This window comes from Diuraphis noxia, unplaced genomic scaffold, assembly GCF_037042655.1.
Source record: "Diuraphis noxia isolate RWA-SAM2 unplaced genomic scaffold, SU_Dnox_SAM2 contig0002, whole genome shotgun sequence".
Taxonomy (NCBI): domain Eukaryota; kingdom Metazoa; phylum Arthropoda; class Insecta; order Hemiptera; family Aphididae; genus Diuraphis; species Diuraphis noxia.
Genome location: NW_028301712.1, coordinates 35,429,302 through 35,451,710, shown reverse-complemented (window position 1 = coordinate 35,451,710; position 22,409 = coordinate 35,429,302). Strand labels below are relative to the sequence as shown.

Here is a 22,409-nt window from a genome sequence, read left to right as displayed (position 1 = left end):
ACGCAATTAGTATGACCTCAAAAAACACCCGGGACGCAATTCGGAAGGAATTTTTGACGCGGGACGCAATTCGTATGCAGCCGTATGAATCATGCCACTAAATTCTGTACAGATAATAAAATCTTAAGGTGGCAATGACTTCATTACCCCTCACACCCTCAACCCTCGCACTTGTAATCTACCACATTAAAATCAAAAAGCAACTACAGCTGTGTCTCGATAATTTTAAAAACTTAAATATAACATAACTTACATCACTTCAATATTTTACTCAGAGTGCTCTTTGAACTTTTGTTTACAAACTATAAATAATGTTTAAGGTATGTCACTAGAAAAATACATATGTGTGTAGAATTTATTTTTATTTCCTGCTTTTAGATTTGAGTTATCGAAACTCTACTGTAGTCATTTTTATAACTTCTGCAAAAAATATCAATGTCCTAAGAACTTTCATACTTATAATTGACGACTGAAATACTGAATAATAATTACTACATATACTATAGCATTTTGTAATATTATATACATTTATTATCAGTCATCATAATATTTATTTATATTAATATTTTAAATAATAACAAAATAACTTCCAACTTCTAATTCAAATTATTATTTTCACCAATTAACCTAGTCAGAAATTGAGGGAATTTCAGAACCTAAATTAAATTCTAAATGTATTAATTTTTATTTTAAAGTAATTCAACTTTAACCAGATAGTTGAAAATAATCACTAACTTTCAAAACTTTGGATATTAAAATGTTGTAATACTCGTCGTACTGATATCAAATCCATCGGTGTGTGCTTGCCTTAAAAAGTGAAAAGGCAATAAATTATTTAAAATTGAGTACATAATATTATAGAGGTACACGCGTCGCTCTTGCGTTTCGTTGTGTGATATATATTCAAATTACAACAAACATATCGCGTTAAAAATGCAATATTTAACAAACTGTTTATGGAGTGCCATACATGTTTTAAAATTTAATGATGAGAGATGATAAAGCGAAAAATGCACAAAGAGATTAAGTAATTTCATATCCATACTCACCGATTAAATGTTAAAAAGCGACGGTCCACTTGAACCGTATAGTTAAATAGATAATAAAAGTTATGTATGCATTTTAGGGCGCGTACGAATGGAAATCGATTAGAATTTGAAATGGGTAATACCTATATTCTACGTTAGCCGACAATCGGCTTAAAAACTTTAAATAGAAATGTCACTTTAACACACACAGTGATTAAATAAATAATATTTTGTTTCATTTTAAAACACTATAAAAGGGTGTTAATTGTACCTAAAATAATAATATATTAATATATTATACATATTTCAATAAACATACTTGCATACCAGCATAGTTTGAATGATAATTTTTTTTCAATTAAATTGTGCATTTGCAGCATTGATGGTCTAATAATATTTCTGATTTATTGTCTTTAAAGTAAATTACACCTAAACGATAGAACGTAGTTATTTACTACCGTATATTCTACAGAATGATCAACAAATAAGAATATAATATGTTATTTTGATATTTCATTATATTTAATTCACTAATAGAATGTATTTAAAAGTAGACCTTTATAATAAATTAAAATTAAAATTCGTCGATGAGACTAATGGATATATTATTATGGATTTTATCTACAAAATACACTATGGAAAAAAGACATGAGGGAAAAAAATATATTTGTTCTTGAATTCCGTTTTATTACACTCAGAAACGATTAAATTGATGGCAGTTTAACTGTTCTTTCAATAATACTAAGCTTAAAGTAAAACAAGAATGAACACTTAACAACAAATAGAACATTGAAAACAATACGAAAATTGTACAATAAGCATCTTAAAACTATAATAACTTATCTATGGCAATGGACAATAGTCCTGCGCGCAAGCCAAGAGACGAATATTATGCATATAGTAAACGCAAATCTCGTCTTGGTTTTTTTTTCTCATCGCACTTGCACAGTATAGTTTAATAAATTATATTGTTCAAATGATTAAATTATTTTATTATTATTGTTCGGACAACAATGATTGAAGTTTTCGGAAGCGAAAGTCGTGTAAAACTAAATTTCTCCAAGTGGTCGAATAAAAATTACAATAATAACATATACATATTATATTATAATATATAGGTCACTATTATTTACCACAACAAAAGCAAGGTTTTTGAAGTGAAACAATATTGGCTAATTTTAAACCAACATTCTATACCTACAATATTATAAAGGTACACGATGATATGTTATACATAAATATAATATATATATAATATGTATATATATAGATTCATTTAAACATAAATATAATAATAAGAATAATAATAAGAATAATAGTAATAATAATAATAATAATAATAATTGTTATATACATGGTAAAAAAATTTTTAAGCCTAAGTACGGTGTGAGAAAAATGCCAACGTCACGCGTCGCACGCGAAGGCCGATTGGCTAACAACTTACTATAGCGCAATATTGTCGTTTAGTAGACCTATATAAATTTTAGAGAAAAAAAAAACGAAATTTATTTTGTGCGCGCGATTCTGCTGGAAGCCCAACGGTAGCTTAGACTCAATTGTCCTCGAAGTTTCTTTTATTGCCAACAGCTTGAAATTAATACAAATATGTGTTTTTTTTAAACTTGTTTTCATGTTTTTTGTTTTTTTTTTTATTTATTAAGATGAATCAAATGAAATTCATAACATCAAAACGGCAGTTGTCATCACAATCGTCCAAACCGATAACTCGATCATGTTAGTTTTGGTCCCTCCACTTATGGTTGTACAGTTTTTGTCAGACTTCATACTCTCTGGAAAAAAAAATTATTGTAGTGAACAAATTAGTCTTCTACCAACGAATGGAAAATTCATCTAGGTCAACCCTACTTGAAATGGCCATAAGATCAGGAACGTAGTTTTTCCAAAAAGCACATTGTTCTAGTCTTGGCCCAACGCCGATAGAAGTGTTATTTGTATCTAATGTTAGAAACTCTTTTCCATACGCCGTGTGTACGGGCCACTTGGGCGTGACCCAAGACCCTTCAAGTGTTTTGCTTGGATTTCTAAAAAAATAATAAATAATGATTTAAAGTATTTATAAGGCTTGAAACCTTGAGGGTTTTAACCATAAAAATAACTTCGAAACCATAATAATGTTTTCAACCAAGCACGGAAATGAATTTTTTTTAATTGGACGTGACAAAAATTCAATATTTGGAATAATATTTTATAGCACGTCATTGTTATTAACACACATACCTACCTACTTAATTATAATTAGTTAAGCTACAAATCGTACTAATATTTATTTATTTATATCAACTTGATAACATTATAATTTACACTTAGAAACAAGCTCATGGTTAGAGTAATGAATAATGAATCTAAATACTAGTTACCTATTCGCTTATATTTGTTTAATATATACCTATAGGTTAAGGAAGTTGAAAAGTTTGAAAACACACTTTTAAAATGTAATTAAATGTTTTTTTTTTTTTCATAGTAATTCATTATGAGTTTATATTTTAACGTGCGGTTAAATTATTTTAAATGCGTCAAAAAAATATGTAAAGCTGAAGAAGTAATAAGCTCGTATTACATACTATTATATATACTATTAATTTATTAAATATCTAATGAGTGTAATTACTATGAAATAGTTCACATACAATGGCATGGCGAATAAATACAATTTATCAAGTTGCAAATTTTTGTAATCTATTGGACCAAATGGCCTTATATTGTGTTTCTTATTCATGTGAAATTACAATGTTTAATTTTTTTTGGAGTATGTCTACTTTGCCAGAATTATTATAAAATGAGAATAATATGTTGTTCCTAACGTTATACGAATTTCATAGTTCTATTTGCCCATTATGCTGTTTACGATGAAGATTCAAAAGTAAAGAAACACTTGTGGTTTGGCTAATGAATATAATAGTGTCAAAATGTGACCGGGGTAAATTTCTCAACAACCGGGAACTTAACAGACGCTCGTAATGGCAATTATTAGGGTCAGAATAATTAATTTTGAGTGTTTCACTGACAATATAAGTGTTTTGTTTGAAAAATCGATGTGTAGCAGGTCAAAACGCTAGCATTATGCTATAACAATTATTATTTAAGAAATACTCGTCATTTAATTCATTATAAAATAAGATAGGGAAGTTTAAATAATTGCTAAAAAAGTTTCCTGAATAGAATCACATATAAATTTGATATTTCCGTCCATAATAAGTGAAATATAAAACAATTATTTTTATAACACTGCTATGTAGTTAACCCTTTATCAATTATTGATGTTTATATATAACTAAATTTACAAGTATTATACTGGTACCATACAATTCATATACCTATCTATAAAAAAGTATATATTATTTATATTATGTCTTACTCATTGTTTATTATTGACATGTTTGAAAATAAAATCAAACTCTGATATTCCCCCAACAAAAATTAAGTATTTCGTATCTAATTTTATATTAGTCGTATTATTGTCATGCGTACCAAAAAATAATAATACTAACAATATTTTTTTTAAATTATTGCAATTTTGATAATCCTAAAAATCATAATGTTAATTTATTTTGATGTGATATCTATTTATAGCTTAAGTATATTTGTATTATATATCAACGTTCTAAACTAAATGTTTTATAAGTGAGCAAATGTTTTAAGTGAATATATTACAAATAAAATCAAACTAACCCTGTTTTTGCAAAATTGGTCCAGTATCTCATCATTTTCTTGCTAAGTTCGATTTCTTCAACTTCGTAACGTTTATTTGGATTTAAAGGATCTCCAAATACATAACTTATTTCATCACCATGCATCACACCCGTCCATTTTGGCCATGGATTGTTTAAAGAACGATGTTTAAAATAATACATGTACACATTGTTTCCAGTAAGTGCATATTTATGAGCGAATTCATTAACGTTGCAAGTAAACTGATAGTCTCCGACCATTTTGTCCAGAGCATTTCGATTTTTTTCTGGGTCATTAGGGCTAAACCAATCCGTATATTCAAACTCTATAGCTGATTTAACCGCCGCATCTGCATTCGGATTAAGTTGTCCAATAGCTTTAATAAAATTTTCACGAGACACCACTACGTTTTCCTCCTTTTTGAAAAGCTCTGTCAAATAATAAAATATTGAATAGTAACCCTCTTCGGAATTACTACCCATGAGTATATTCGTTTTTTTAAAATTGTTTGTTGATAGGGACTTTTGAGGATAATCGTCAAGAAAAGCGCCATCCACCACAGGAACAAATGGGAAAAAACATATAGCCACGTGGTCCCATTCTTTTTCAACCATCGCTGTACTGTTCACCTTTCTTAAGCACTCGACCGTTTTATGAATGGCATTTCTGTCATCTGGACATCCCATTGCCCTTGCTAGCTTAAGTCCTCTACTAAAACTCTCTTCCCGTGATAAAATCGCCCAAGGTGCTGTTGATGATCCTGACTCCATGATGGCTTGATTAAAAAGGTTTCTACTCAGTGGAGACAGTAAGTGCAGTGAAACCGAAACAGCGCCGGCTGACTCACCGAAAAGTGTCACGTTGTTTGGGTTGCCGCCAAATAATTTAATGTTCTCGTGTACCCACTGCAAAGCCATTAGCTGATCAAAAAGTCCAGCGTTTCCTGGAACGTCTTCAGTGTCAAAGTATAAAAAGCCTAATGATGCTACCCTGTACTGCATGGATACCAAAATTACGTTTTCTTCCGATACGAGTATTTTAGGGTCGTAAATATCTAAAGTAGCAGACCCAGAGTAAAATCCTCCGCCGAAAATCCATACCATCACTGCTGCGTTTTGTGGTCTAGGTTTTGGCACTACTACGTTAATGTAAAGGCAATCTTCCGATACCGGGGAATTAGGATTCCACATTGTAGCACCAGGAAAATCACCAAAAAGCGTATCGAATATTTGAACACACGTGTTTGGCGGTGTAGTGCAGTTAAGAATCGTCTCTGGGTTTGTATTGTCCCAACGGTCAATTGGGCGAGGATGCCTAAACCTAAGATCACCTAAAACACAAATATCTTAATACTCGAACCGGATATTTTCTATTTCAGAATTGTTACTAACCTATTGGTTTTTTTGCGTAAGGTATTCCTAGCCATGCATCAACTAACTTTCCAGTCGATGCTGCCTGTGTTATGCCTCTGATCTTACCCTTGTTTGTGTGAATTACCAACGGGTCATCCGATTTATACGCACTGTATGTCTCCCCGGAAGATTGGAAATCATTATCCTGGTTCCCACTGAATTCGGACCTATTTCATATTTAAAAAAAAAAATTAATATCTCGCATTGGTTTTTAATTTTGTTGGTATTTACCTCCGTCTATGATTGAGGTTTCGTTTCTCCGTGTATTCTGGCTCTTGGGCAAACATATCTGATGCTCGTTGTCTGAATACATGATCGGTATCTTCAATTAGAATCTGCGGTTCCAGTATTTCTTCGGCCGTTGGTGTCCCAACGCTTTGATGTCTGGCATGACGCAATGAAAGTCCATAAGTAGAAGCTACTAAGTAGCCAAACCACAGCAACCAATGGCCCATTTTTAAAGACTAGAAAAAAAAATAATATATCAATCAAATATTGTAAAATGGGCAAGAAAAAACTTATATTAAAATCAATATTATATTAAACGTTATAACATATTACGTTATTGTAATATATTATGTTTGCAGTATTTCTATAAGAATAATAACTAAACAATTGTTTTACTCTGCTATTATTCGAACCTTAGTAAAATATATAACGGTAATACAATCAAATATATTTAAAATGTTGAGGTATTACTTTACAAAAACATTTAGTTCTTTATCTTAAACTTGGAATTTGAAATCAACTCATAGGTATCTTTTCGTGCACATAAAACAACGAAAACGTATTTAATTAATGTTTAATTAGTACGTTTTCTCGCCGCTCTTCAGTAATAAAACTTAAATTTCAAATATCCATTAAATTTTGAAAATTGTATTATCCGTCAACGCGATTTACGAGTATATTACTTGTATAAAAGTTGCTACATTGACTTAACTCTACATAAGTTACTTAAGCCATTTATTTTTACAAGTCTGATGTATTTATAATATCTGATATCAAAATATTATCTATATCAGTCATTTGTAAGCGTCAAAATGATAATAATTATGCAACGAAATAGTCAAATATTATATTCGATATAATTTGATGTTATAGCATTATATTTGTACATAATATTATAATAATGATATAGCATGTTGTGTTTCAGGATGTAACACACAAAAAGGTTAAATTCTAGCGTCAATAGTGGGACGTCCAACATTTGAACTTTTTTTTTGAGAAATGTCAATGCTATCGAAAAATACACGTATAAATGTTTCCTCGTGCGAACTCCCTTAATAATAGAGTTCGTAACGCATATAAAAGTCAGTATAAGTCACACACGCGGTATTTGAGCGAGGCGTAAGTATAGGTATATGAATTTGGTGTGCCAACATTACTACATTAGCAGCCATCCCATCACTAAAAAGTCAAACGTTTTCGTACGACTGTATATTATTATAAAACACATTACGCTATAGCTATATAATATCAAGGCTGGACATAAATGAGTTTCAAAGTTTTATTTGATTTACTTTTAATTGAATTAATTTAACTCTAACTTCCAACTTAACGATCTGATTTTATTTCCATAATATGTAGTTACGTCCTTATCAATTAAGTTAGTTCTATAACAGCATTAGGTTAATTTGTGTTCTTCGTATAGAGTCCGTAGATTTATCCGTAAAAAGTACATCTAGATATTACATATAATATGGTTATAAAAAACTATTTATTTATTTTTTTAATTTTAAATGAGCCTCAACAACAAAGGTTATTGGCTTTTAACATTAATATTTTTTTTTAAACAAGAATGAATCATTAACAATAATATAAACAAAACAAAGGCAATAGTATGAACAAAAAAGGATTGAGATAGTCTAGGTTAAATAATTTGATATAGTTTAATTTGTTTTAAATAACTGATTAATACAAAACTATTATTTCACTCAAACATATTAATTACAAATCTCACAACAAAAACTTGCATAACTTAAGTATAGTACGTATAAAGAAATGCTGGTGGTTGATGCTATGTTCTCATACAAATTAACTAACCAACATTTTGTTATTTTTATCGCATATGTATACGTATTTATATCGTGTATTCTATTATATTTTTATTCAAATTGCTGATTGTACTTTGCATAGATTGTAAATGCTAAATTATTATGTCAAAAAAAATTTAACATAACTGAATTCAGCTAATTTTTTCTGTTTTACTTGTAACTTTTATAACTTAAAACATAACCTAACTTAATGAATTAACTTGTCCAGCATTGTATTATATTATAAATATATAATAATGTGCATTTATTTAACGATTTTGGCAAATAGTGCAGTATAATAACTGTGTTTTCAGTAAATTTAGTTCTTTTTAGTTCAGTCTTATGATAGATATTATTATTTTTTTTTTTTTTTTTTTTTTTTTATTTAGAAATACGCCTCAACTACCAGGGTTATTGGCGTTTAAGATATACATGTTACAGTTTAATTATATTTACATAATGATACTAGAGTATAAAGAAGAAAAGTATATAAGATAAATAATATGATAACAATAAATATATAGTTATATTTTTTGTAGAAGGTTCTTTTCTTTGAGAAGTTCTAGGAGTGAAGATGTTCTTTCCGTGTTTGGTGCTAGTATTTCGCATAGGTTGTTGGGGAGCATGAGTTTTTCTCTGGCATCTTTTGTGAGGAGGCATTCTGTTAGAAGGTGTTTGACAGTAGTCACGGTGTTGCATGAGGTGCATATAGGTTGTTCTTTTTTGCTCATTAGATGTTCATGAGTGTAACGTGTGTGGCCAATTCGTAATCTGTTGAGTACGATTTGATGTCTACGCGGGAGTGATGTGTTAGGCAACCAAGGGAGGGTGGATGATTTTATTTCTCTTAGCTTGTTGTTTCGTACTGATCTCCATTCTTGAAGGCAGATTTGGTCAAGGTTAGTGTTTATATGGAGTTTTGTATCTAAATGTGTTGTTATATTCCAGAAAGAAGTTGGTTCTTTCGTTGCTCTTTTGGCTATTTCGTCTGCAATTTCGTTACCAGATATGTTGCTGTGTCCAGGTACCCATAGAAATCTGATGTCTTTTTTGGATAAGAATATAATGTTTAATATTAGGTTGCCTATTGGGTTGTTTTTTTGTGGATTTGCTAAGTTTGTGAGGGCACTGAGAGAGTCTGTGTATATGATTGAAAATTGGATATCCGAGGAGGCAGCTAATTCTGTGGCTTTTAAAAGAGCCAGGTATTCTGCTGTATAGATTGAGTTGTACGATGGAATTTGAAATGCTGTTTGGGAGTTTGGCTGGATTATTGCGATTGCAGTTCCTTCCGTGTTTTTGGATGCGTCAATATATATTTCTTGTGGTGGAAGACTGTTTTTTAGATCGAAGAAATTTGATTTGTAAATGTAGGAATCGGTTTCTTTTTTTTTGTGGGCAGTTAGGTTGAAATAGATGAGAAGATTTGAGGTAATCCATGGTGGTTGTTCAGAAACTTGAGGAATAAGTTGGTTTGTAAAAATAATATTGAGGTCTGAGGCATAGGTGGCTGTACGAGTGCCAAGATTGTTTATATCGTTATTATGGAATTGGTTCATTGAGTTTCTTAATATTGTGCTGATGGGATTTTTTGTTGCTATTAATGTTTTTGATGAGTATTCTAATGTATGTTTTATTCTCCTTTTTTCAAGTGATTTATAGCCTGTGATGTTTATGATGCTGAGAATTGGGCTGCTTTTGAAAGCACCAATTGACAATCTTAGGGCTGTATTGTGAATAGGATCTAACGTTTTGATTGTAACAGCAGATGCTCCTGCATATAGTATAGAGCCATATTCGAGTGCTGGGAGGATTATTGAGTTGTGTATTATTTGTAATGTTTTGCTTTCTGCACCCCATTCGAGGTTACTTAGTGTTTTTATTATATTGAGATTAGTTTTTGCTTCATTTTTTATATTGTTTATGTGGGTTCGCCATGTTAGTTTTGAATCAAGGGTTAAGCCTAGTATTTTTATGTTGAATACTCGAGGAATGTTCGTGTTTTCCATTTTAAGAGATGGGTTGTAGGGGATGTTTTTCTTTGAGAAAATAATGAATTGTGATTTGATTGGAGAAAAAGTAAAACCTGAAGTTTTACTCCATAGTAGTAGGTTGTTTATACAATTTTGTATTTGCTGAATTAATGTTGGTAGATTATTGCCCCTGCAAAATATGTTACTATCATCTGCGTACATTGTGATTTTGTTTGGGGGTTTTATGATAGATGGGAGGTCATTGATAGCCAACAGAAAGAGAGTTGAGCTTAGAGGAGAACCTTGAGGACTGCCATTATGAAGAATGAATGGGGAAGATAGTGCACCATTATTAGATACTTGTATTGTTCTATTTGAGAGGTAATTTATGATGAAGTTAATTATGTTACCCTTAAGATTCAACTGTACCATATATTTAATAAGACGGTGGCGCCATATAGTGTCAAAAGCTTTTTGTAAGTCGAGGCTGAGTAATACCAAGTATTGATTTTGATTGAAAGTTTCTTTAATTTCATTTTCAATTATTGCTAAAGAGTCCAAAGTAGAATTATTTTTGCGGAAACCATTTTGAAAATTGGAAAATAGATTGTTAGATTCTAGGTACCACATTAGTCTTGAGTTAATAATTTTTTCTAGTAGTTTTGTCATGGAACATATAATGGATATAGGACGGTAACTAGATACGTGGTTTTTAGGTTTGTTGGGTTTATGGATCGGTTTGATTATAGCGGTTAGCCATGTTGTTGGGTACTGGTTTTCTATCCAAATATGATTAAAGATCTTGAGTAGGTAGAGTTTTCCGTTTTTTGGAAGATTAAGAAGAAAAATCGTAGGTATATTTTCTATTCCGCAAGCATTGCTTTTCTTGGAACTGAGGGCTGTTTCCATTTCTTGGATAGTGAGAGGACTATTAATGTGAGTGTTATCGTGATTTTGACAGAGATTGATGGGTACAATTTCTTGAGCGCATTTGTATCTTTGAAAATCAAGGGGATAGCTTTCAGTACTACTAGCTTTTGAAAAGAAGGAGCCAAGTTCGTTTGCGATTTCTGAAGGTTCTGAGTATATTGTGTCATTTTCGTTTTTGAGGATTTGTATATTGTCGTATTTGCTGATGCATTTAAAAGCCTTAATTTTATGCCATATTTGTTTTGGGTTTGCTTTAGAATTGATTGAACTTGTATAGGCGCGCCAACACGTTGTTTTGCTGTCTTTAATTGTACGTCTGGCTTGAGCTCTGCGTTTTTTGAATTCTATGAAATCATCTTGGGATTTAGTGCGTTTGAATTTGTTGAAGGCAGTATTTTTTGATTTGATAGATTCATTACACTGAGAGTTCCACCAAGGAACTGGGGGCTTTCTACCTGAGAATATAGTTTGTCCTATTGTTAAGTTGGCTATTTCTAGAATAGCATTTGTGAAATTTTGTGTAACTTCATTTAAGTTGTTAATTTTTGGTTTTTCAAATTCAAGTGAATCTATTTTTTGTTCTAAGAGGGATGTGAATAGATTCCAGTCAGCGGTGTTTAGTTTCCATTTTGGTTTGCCTACTTGAATATCTTCTGTATTCCTGTACGTTAATTTCGTGATTATGGGCAAGTGGTCACTTCCATATGGATGAGATAATGTGTCCCATGTAAGGTGAGGGGCAAAAGAAGGTGTTGTGAATGTTAAGTCAATTGCTGATTGTGTTCCGGATGCTGTGCCAAAGTGAGTTGGCTTACCGTTGTTCAGTGTAATTAGGTTTTCAGAATCTATGAGCGATTCGATTATTTTCCCTCTAGTGTTTGTAGTAATGCAGCCCCATAATTTGTTGTGACTGTTGAAGTCACCTAGGAGAATGAACGGCGGAGGGAGTTGTTGAATGATGTTTTTTAAGTCTGCTTCGGTGAAAGGTGATTGGTTAGGAAGGTAAAGGTTGCAAATTGTAATCTTTTGTTTGAGTTGAACAGAAATGGTTACGGATTCAAGCGGAGTATTTACTAGTATTTCTTCGGAAGAATATGAGTCTTTTATGAATATTGAGATACCTCCGCTAGCTCTGATTGCGTTAGATCTTATTTTGGTATAATTTGTATATCCTTTTAGTGTGTTTTTTTTATAGTTTGTAAAATTTGTTTCTTGTAGACAAATGACTTCAGGGCAGTATTTGTTTATTATTATTTGTAAATCACTGATTCTTTTGTAGAAACCATTTAGGTTCCATTGTAGTATGTTAAATTTTGTATTATTATGCTGCATTGTAGGTTTTATTTTTATATTGTTAGATTTACGGTCTTGTGAAGGATTAATATACGTGTTATTGTTTAATGTATTGAAATATGTATTAAGCTTCTGATCCATTAGAATCATAGGGTTCTGCGTTTAATGTTTTTGTGAAACGAGTTAATCTGTTTTTGATGCTACCATTTTGTAGGGCCGGTTTGATAGATATAATAATGTCTAGTAAGTCTTCTTTTGATATATTGTATTCATTATAAATTGTAGGTGGTTCGAAGTGGCCTTGATTATTTTCAAAAATGTGTTTAAAGGTAATAAAGTCGATCTTAAAATTGTTTTGATCAGTGAAGAATTTTTTTGCTGGTTCTAGATATGTATCAATATTTTCTAAAAATGTTGTTAGTGCTGCTGATTTTAATTTTTTGTTCTTTTTCTTTTTTTTTTCGATGATTTCGTTTTGGGGGGTCACTGGGTTTTGTGGAGCAGGCATCGCATTTGAGTTTCCATTCGGTTCTAATGGAGATGGAGGTGGAGAGTGAGTTAGAAATGAGTCAGGAAGAGATCTTTTATTGCCTGTTTGATGATCAATATCCATAGGGATAATGTTAGAGTTTGGAATCGCATCTAAATTTTGAAGTGTTGGTTTTGATGTGATCGATGATGTTGGTGGAAGATTTGATGGCGATGTAGGCTCAGAAGCGATATTGGGTGTTTCAAGTGGGGATGTGTCGGTGTCCGATGTGGAGGTAGGTACTATAGGGGTATTATATGTGTTTGACGAAACGTCTAATTTAGACGGTGTGATTGCAATGGGTTGATCGTTGTTTACTTGTGACATTATGTTGTGCGAATTAATCTGGTTTGAGCAATGAGACGCAATGTGACCTTGGGCCTTACACAAGTAGCAGGTTAGGGAGTCATCTGATAAAAAGATCCTGTAGTTGGTGTCTTCGTAATTTATAAGTATGGTAGGTGGGAGTTTGATAAGATCGTCATGTTGGATAAAAGTTTGACGACGAAAACTTAAAATATGCGTGAAATCTTCAACCTGAATTCCGGCCCTTAATGGTGTTATAGGGCTACAAAGAGGTATATTTAATTTGATAAATTCGTTTGCGATTATGTCAGGCGGTATATTAGGATATACGTTAGATAATATTATTCTTTTATTCGGATTGAAAAATTTTCGTAATTTGAATTGTTGGTGTTGTATTGTGATAAATGGGTTATTATCAATTAGATTATTTACTAATGAGCTGCTTGATAGGAATATACATAAGCGACCTTTAGATATACGGGACGCAAATAGAATATTAGACGGTTGGACTATGTTGCCGATAGCGATAATATAATCTTTGTGTGGGATGTTGTCGTCTATATCGATTAATAAAGCTTGGTCTTTTTGGGGTATTAAGCTGTTTGCAACAGTTGAGGCGAATGATTGTTTGTTGATATCCGTGTTGATAGAACTGGTTGAAGTGTTGACGTTGGGTGAATTTTTTGGTGACATTTGATGTGGTGGTTTAGGATTTGATGCGATTTTTAGTGAATTTGGTTTGGTTAAGTTTTTGGGTGTAGTTGGTGATGTTTTATTTTTTTGTTTTTGTACATCTTTTGAATTAGTTGGTTGACGAATGGAGGGGCTTTTTAAAGCTGGTAGTTTTGTAAACATTTTATAGTGTTTAGGGCTTGCGCCCGCTGGGTGTATTGTGTATTAGCTAGTAGTATTAATAACGAGCATATTACCTGCGATAAGGTGCGTGTGTAGAATACTGCTATCGAGAGCTATTAAAATCGGTACTCGTGAAACGCGATAAGTAACGTGTAGTCTGTACGGAGTCTAACAACGAACTGAGATATTATTATTATTTTCAGTTAGGTAGAGTATATTTTACTTTACAGTTAATAGTAATTTACAACGTTATCGGGGTTTCGACACTGCTTATTCCTTATTTTTAATTAAATACAAATATTGACTTTTCCTTTTTGAAGAGAAAATGTGGTTGAAGCTGGAAATATTTTATTCATGCAGCGGTTCTACCTGCAACCGTGCAGATAAATTTAAAAACTAATCTTTTTAATTGTTATTTAGTTTTATATTAAAGAAAACAACGCTTAAAGGCTTTTATTGTAGTAAATATAAATGAAAGAAGTATAATATATATGTAATCGACCATAAACTTATTTTTTAAACAACTAGTATAAGTACTGTTAATGATATAAACTATTAGACATTTTCAACTTATGGATAAAAACCATGAGCAATATTTGTCTTTGACTATGAGTACTTACAAAAACGAACAAAAGTTTTAGTATTGTCAATATATGTATCAATGTACATTTCAAGAATTATGAAAACTATCTAAAATATGTTCAACTTAAGACACATTACACCGTAACATGAAAAACATTTATAGTATTGTAAATTAATTTGTGAACACAACTTTGAGTAATAATAAAAAGTACATATATTGCAGGTTGTATGCGAATCATAAATTTAGTTTTAAAAAATAAAAAAATAAACTAAAAAAAAACAATTTTTATACAAATTATAGTAAACATTTTTTTATTTATTTCATTTTGTTTTCATTTTTCATTAAAAAAATTCATAATTCACAAAACATGAGATTAAACCATTTACAATTGTTGAACATTATTGAACATTTTTACCTTTGTAAGCTAAAGTGATTTCTTTTTTGTTTTAGATGCATTAAATACTTAAAGCTAACTTAATTCAATTTGACTTTAATATAAGACTTAATTATAATTAGAAGTAGTTTGTAATATAATTTCTAACACGATATTTTTATATATATAGTACAATTTTATATTTTAATAAACGTTTTCAATATATTAATATATTGAATAAATTATATCCGATTTGTTTCATAAAAAAAAAATCATGCATGTAATTTTTATTTTGTAATTATTTTGGTCCTTGTAAGTAAAAAATTTCAAAATTAGACAAATTCCACAAATGACGATAAAATTTTAAGTAGAGGTCTATAGAAACTATATTACCTATAATTGTTTTTAAAATATTAAAATATTTTTTGAAACAGCTTTTTCCTCTACACAACAATAACTGTAATGCACGATTACTTTGGAAATCCACCACACGTGGTTCTTTGGAGAGGAAATTGTCAATATTTTTTCCCTATTTCCAATACCTTGTCATTCACGAAAGAAAAAAATAATCAATCAACAGTTGCCGTTTTCATTATAAATACAATCATAACACGTTTTCATGAACACAAATTCTAATGCATTTATTATTGCTTTTAAATGCTGGACATAGTTTGTACCTAAAACCGAATGCCCTAATGATTCAATAACTAGACGCAGTCAAAAATTACAATTAACAAGTGGTTTGGTATTTTTAGATGTACCTCTTATCTTATTCAATTCAAAACCTTCAGGAAGTTTTAGTTTGGATGCTGACAATGCAATCGATTGGAAAAACCATTATTAGTATCTGATAATGGCTTATGCATGTTGCATTGTATTCACTGTTATAATGGGTTAGATATGTGCAGTTGATATTTTATTACTTACTATAAGAGAATAGTAATATAAACAAACTAGGTGCATTAAATCTAGGTATTAAAATATTAAATATCATATTAATATATTATATAGGTATTGAGTGCAAAATGCATCACTATGCACGTGAGTATGATATATGAATACACACAGAAATATAAATATAAACAATTGTTAAGCATTATAATGGGTACAGGGAAGTCAATAAATAAAATACACACACACACACACACACACACCACAAGTACAACAGACATATTTTGAAATTAATTCCAAACGTAATTATTTCGGATGATATTATAACGATAAAGTGTACCTTTATACGTACCCGAATAACCGTGCAAAACACTTTGAATATTATACACCAACAAAACCTTGACCCAAAGCTTTTATTATACGCTCTATGTACATTCTTTTTCTCAGTTTCTCTCTCTCTCTCTCTCTCTTTATTTTTTATTACCATCTTTCATAGCAGCCCCAATCCATTTTTCACCGGATATCGCGGATTTAATAGTACAGTTTACGAGCGTCGCAGAAAGTCCATGGTTGCCGTTTCTACACAGGGCGTTTAGAATAACCGAGAGTGCAGAGATGTACTCGAGGTTTAAGTACAAAATACCTTCAGGTTAGGTTAGGTTCAAATGCATTAATGCTCTAATTTTCTTTGGCATTTTACTTTTTAAAATATTTAACAATTTTTCACATAATCTTACGTTTTGAATAATATATACGAATCAATGCATTTTGCATTATTTTTGTTCAACAACACTTTATATTTTGTTTAATACGACCTTTTGCAATATTCGGAAAGTTCACTTGCAAATTTAATTCTTTCATGTTTATGTTCGTATGTAAAAATCAAAATCGTTCACGTTCACTTTTAAGTTTGCATTATTAAAATATGAACATGTTTTCTGAACCAGGCGTTCATTTTGATTGTTATTATACAATTCTTTAAATACAACTTTGAGATATTTAAAAAAATGGTTGTATTACTTATATGTGTGTCTAAATAAAATATAAAATTATATAATCTATATGATAATAAAATGTATTATAAAATAAAATGTCTTTACATAAATTCAATATGATAATTACTGGAGTACTAAATCAATTCAAATCAAAGCCAAATTAATATAAACATGTATAATGAACATATATTTAAAACAATAAATTAATTATAAGGAAAAGTTCGACGGAAGAATCGCAAGAGCAGTTCGTATTTACTTTTTAGGGATACTACAAAAAAAAAATAAAGGTTAATGTTTGAAATTTGAACTGCAAAGTAAAAATTATTCTTTTTAGTATAGCAAACCATATAATTATTATCAACTATAAAAATATTATGAACTACAATATAATTTATAAATCAATACATTCAATACATGCATAAAATGAATACAAAAACATTTAATTGTGATTTATGAATAGACATTAAATTTAAATTTAATTAATTGAACATGTATATTTTTCATGTTTATTGAATTCATGAAAGTTTCTATAAATACTAGAAAATATAAATACATATTGATAAATATATCACTTTCGTATATTTACGACAAATTTATGGTTTATAGTAAGTGCCCTTAGTCCTTATTGTAACTTTCAGTAATCTTTAGTCGCCTTGAATTGCATCGTATACAAATAAATTTGTATGCAAAGTATTTTCTAAATGTTAACAACATTTTGAACAAATCTTGAACATTTTACTTAAAACAATTAATATGAATTTGTTGATACATTAACATTATAAGAAATAAAAAAATTCCAAATTATATTTTAAAAAAGGAATTTAATTTAAAAGACCTATAAATCGTTCGAGCTCCTTCAAAAAGAAAAAAAAATAGTTCATATTCTATATTTTGATATAGGTAAATGAGTGACGTTGAACTGTTGAAGTGCCATTCACAAAATATGAACGTGAACACGATAAGCGGGCATTCACGAACGCATTCTTTCCAGACAGTTTTTGGCCTATGTTAGAGGTACTTATGTACCTAATATGCATATTTTCGTTTAAACTAATTTAATTACTTAATTACTGAAATTCGTGAAATGGAAAACTTTATTTACCCTCTTTTGATGGTGTCCTACGGCAATAAAATGTAAATATTAATAAGTACATATATAACGGGTTAAGTATATGTACATTTTTTAGTAAGCAAAAAATTATTTTACTTCTCATAACTCACAAGTTATACTTTATTGAAATATCTTGAACTATTTATTAATAATTTAAACAATTACTCCTCGCCTTAATTACATCGCGTGTATTAACATTTTACATATATATTTTCAGTTAATTATATACAATAACATATACCTATTATGGGCTTACTATTTTTTTCTTTATTTTTTCTAAAAATCTTTGACAGAATACAATTGAAAAAAATAAATTAACTAGCTACATCATTAATAAATTAAATAATATGTTAAGAACAATAATTGTGAAATTATTAATGTCCCCAACACAAGATCAAAATTATTTGTAAGTAATTCATAATGAATTTTTAGTCAAATTCATGAAAATACACAACTCGAAATTTGTAGTAAAAAATGTTTGTAAAGGAAAAACTCATAAGATGGATCAAATTATGAATGAAGAGTAAAATCACTCTTAAAAGTAAAAGTCAAAAAGTATGCATCTATGACAAAATACGAATAACATAATGTGCCAGCAGTAGAGAAATATCATATGTATTACTTTAAAAAAAAGAAGTTTAAATTTAAGTCTATTTTTCTTTTTCTTTTGTTTGAAATATATGGATAATATATTCTCTTATGAATCTTTGATATGTTGCATTCCAATTGGATCACTATTCTTATTTTTATTCTCCTCCTCATTTTTGTTTTACGGCATGGTTTCAAGATAAAGACTAAAACACTGTATTTTATATTCTTCCGTCTGGCTGAGTGATAAAAGCTAAACGCGAGATATTTATTTGGTGATACAATTAATTTTAAAGTTCGAATAGAGTGTAAACGACAGTTATTCGACGTAACACATACTTCGTTATTATTAATGGTGTGAGGTTTGACAACAGAAAAAGGTTCGTAACGTTTTATTTATTTTGATTTAAACAATTATGTGTTTTGTAAAACATATACGGCTGATCTAATGAGTAAAAACGACCGCCTATCATATGGCACCTGTCTCACAAACACATAACGATGGAATGTCGTTCTTACACCGAACTAAAAATTATCGCAATGCTTCCTAAAAGCCTATCAAAATCTCTCGGCCAAAACAGATCCTCACTCAGAGCCACCATCTAATTCATCATGAAATCAATTCTTAAAAATAAAACATAAAAAAAAACTGTTATAAATAAGCACACCTATTTAGTTTAATATCATCATTATTAAGATTTTGGCGTAGTTTTGTAAATAATGCTTGTATAATGTACACAATACAGTTGTATTCCAATGACCTACGTCGCCGCAGGCGCGTTTTAATAATAATAATAATACAATGAAAACTATTCTATCAAACACATCATGAAGCTTCATCAAACTTAAATGAAGCTAGGAAAGACTTCAACATCCCTGACAACCTGTACGAAGCAATTGGTCCATTTTCCAACTATCAAAACATAATTTTATATCTTAAAAAATTTATTAATGGTACAAAAAACTATAATAATGTAAAAACGTAATACTTTTGTTAAAGCTAATAACCCATGTAGTTGATGCTTATCCAATAACAAAAATATATATTATATAATACAAATAAATAAACATTTATGTGTGCTATAATTGCTATTTAATTGATTTCTTATTAGATGTTTAAGAATATTAATCCAAAGAATTTAACATTTAAAGGTACAACACCTCGGAATAAAATTAAAATATAAAATTAAAGTATAGAAGATCTTAAACCGTTTTGGATATTAGATATGGATATAGTATAGTACCCTAACTATACGTAAGACGTGATGACTATAGTTTAAGGTAGAATTTTAATGGTAATTGTTGTAGTATAAACATTGTTGTAGTATTGAACAGAATATAATTAAATTATACAACAAATTTTCAATTCTGAGATCGATGTACGATTTATTATTATCCGATATGTCGACAAGAAAATAAAAGACTGTTATTATTATTAAATAATTTACTCATGCTATATTATAATATGTATTGGATTAATGTTTTAAGCCGAATGTGTGTCATTATATTATATTAAAGTAAACAGAATGTCACTGCAAAATGTGTTGTTTGTTATATTATTATTGTCGTATAATAACATAAGGTAGGTACTCATTGCATAAACGCGCGTGCAATATCGCGTGGATCTGTGTTTTATGTATAAAACGTTTTACCTTCAAATCAAGAACAAACAAAATATTTATTACATGTTATATAATATATAAACATATTAAACATATATCGTCGTGTATATGTAATATCTATACGTTATATACCTACATTACCAACTGCGGTACTAGTCGACTGCGGCGAATACCTCCAACTAATAATAACCAACTAAAAACTAATAATAAGCCCACCATGTCAGTGTAACAAACTAATGCCACTATATAGTACACCGAAAAGGTTAATCAAAAGTCAAATAACAATAATTTATTATATTCCGTAGACACCGCCGCGTCTAGTGTCTACGTGTCTCGAAATGACAATAATCCAAAACACAACCACCGCGTCATGACGTGAAATTTTGGTGAAATATTGTATACGTGTAAGTCATAGATATATACTAGATTTACGTCAGTGTTTTAATAAAAACACTGAATAAACCTGTAATTCTAACAAACATATATTATTGTAAAAATTTACAAAATTATTATTTTATATAAAGTTGATGACTTCACGATCAGTCAATTTAAGGTTGGTGCAAAAAATTCCAACTAGCCCAATAAAAATCTCGGCTAATTTTATTCAAAATAAATCCCCATAAATACTTAGGAATATATCACTAAGCTAAGATATTTTAAAGCTTAAAAGTCATTAACAGTAAAAAATAAAATATTTTATTAAAAAATAACCAATATTACTGTGCATTAATAAAACTCTTATTACAAATATATTAAAATAAATTATATAATTTAAACCTATAGGTTTTAAAGTAAACTCAAATGATATAAATAACATGCTTTTTAAATATATTATCATTTAATCAATAATGCATCTTATTAAAAAAAAGGGTTTTAATGTTTTACATGTGTTATGTGTCATGTGTGCTTTTTTGCCAACAGCTCGATAAAAACTCCCGCTATCCAAATCCTAAAAATCCCTTCGGATTTTTCGGCTTTTATTGAAAAAAAATCCTAATAAATCCCGTATAAATTGGATTTTCGCAATAAAACCCGTGTTTTCCAACCCTGAATTCGCTATAGGCATTCACCGGGAGCAAGCAGCAACATATTATAAATTACAATGTATTACACGTATTCAACTATAACTTAACCATAAAACTGAAAAAATATTAACTCATATTTGTTTTGGAAAGTTTTTTAAACGAGTACCTACTTGTTAAAATTTGTTTTCCATTTAAACAAAACGCTTAAAATATTACACTATCTTACTACCTAATTTTGAGTTTATCATGATTGTATGTTGTTCTAACAAAATTTACCCGAACGACAAATCACCTGGATCGTAATTTTCCTGTTCTTCACACCACGTTAAATAACACAATTTTCGTCAAGTCACTCGTTTTTAAATTAAATTAAGAAACGCTTTAGCAATAATTGGGCTTTCTGCGAGGATGATCGTCTGCTCTTGCACGCATATATAGCGAACTATAGAAATAAAAACATAAGGTTTATGCGCTTGTAAACTATTATTTTATAGATACCATCAAAGTCCAAATCAAATTAACGAGAGATCTGTCCCTTCAGGTTCGACTCGTCATCCCTTTAAGTAGTTAGTTCTGTCTCTGAAGAATATACAATAAACCGTAGCATTTATCCGATGTCTGCGAAAAACAACCTATCTCAAAATGTGTTTCTAATGTTTCTATGCCGTGTCCAGCATTCAGTATTTATAATATTCATCCGCCGAAGACCTTCGACGCCATCATTTCTATAAATTATTCATTCACTATAATACCAAATTACTCTTTTCTGTATACTAGCTACTGCAGTACATGCCGAATCGTTTTCATTTTTCCAATAAATAATTCAAGCTCGTCGCACGCGTATCTATTAACACGGAGTACAAACAATATAATATCCTGATTTCATTTCTCGATTACTTTTTTCTTTCTTTGGGTAGGTAACTCTTAAAGTGTATTTCAGATATAAATACCATGTTTCATTCGAAACGAGATGTATTTTTCTTTATCTTGTGTACCTACTTCTAAATAATATTCATTTCAAAGAACACGACGAAAAGAATTATTAAGGGTTCATCAGATAACAATAACAAAAAGAATATTTTTGCCGTTTGCTTGTACAAGTTATATAAGTATAAGCACACGGACGCTTCGTAATGCGATCCGAAAAAAATGAGTTCTCTTTGTACGCTACA

General features: G+C 30.0%; 2 protein-coding genes across 2 annotated transcripts in view; both read right to left on the bottom strand.

Annotated features, from left to right (window-relative positions):
- Positions 1-1,694: 1,694 nt before the first annotated feature.
- LOC107165636 (acetylcholinesterase-like) overlaps positions 1,695-22,409 on the bottom strand; it is a 39,125-nt gene continuing 18,410 nt past the window's right edge. The window contains exons 2-6 of the mRNA XM_089219634.1: positions 6,362-6,594; positions 6,110-6,297; positions 4,719-6,048; positions 2,895-3,070; positions 1,695-2,818 (exon numbers count right to left, since the gene is read on the bottom strand). Of these exons, the coding sequence (XP_089075760.1) occupies positions 2,706-2,818; positions 2,895-3,070; positions 4,719-6,048; positions 6,110-6,297; positions 6,362-6,585 (2,031 nt within the window). The 5' untranslated portion in view covers positions 6,586-6,594 and the 3' untranslated portion in view covers positions 1,695-2,705. The remainder of the gene's footprint in view (positions 2,819-2,894; positions 3,071-4,718; positions 6,049-6,109; positions 6,298-6,361; positions 6,595-22,409) is intronic.
- On the bottom strand, positions 8,688-14,049 carry LOC149058383 (uncharacterized). The gene is made up of 2 exons (XM_089218363.1): positions 12,847-14,049; positions 8,688-12,089 (listed from the first exon to the last, which is right to left on the bottom strand). Exons 1-2 carry the CDS (start codon positions 14,047-14,049, stop codon positions 8,688-8,690), a joined length of 4,605 nt encoding a protein of 1,534 aa, XP_089074489.1.

Excerpts from the sequence above, each read along its gene's own strand:
- LOC149058383 (XM_089218363.1), bottom strand. The coding sequence starts at position 14,049 with ATGTTTACAAAACTACCAGCTTTAAAAAGCCCCTCCATTCGTCAACCA. Across the intron at positions 12,090-12,846 it reads TGCCTGCTCCACAAAACCCA|ATTACAATTTGCAACCTTTA; the intron begins GTGACCCCCCAA and ends CTCAAACAAAAG.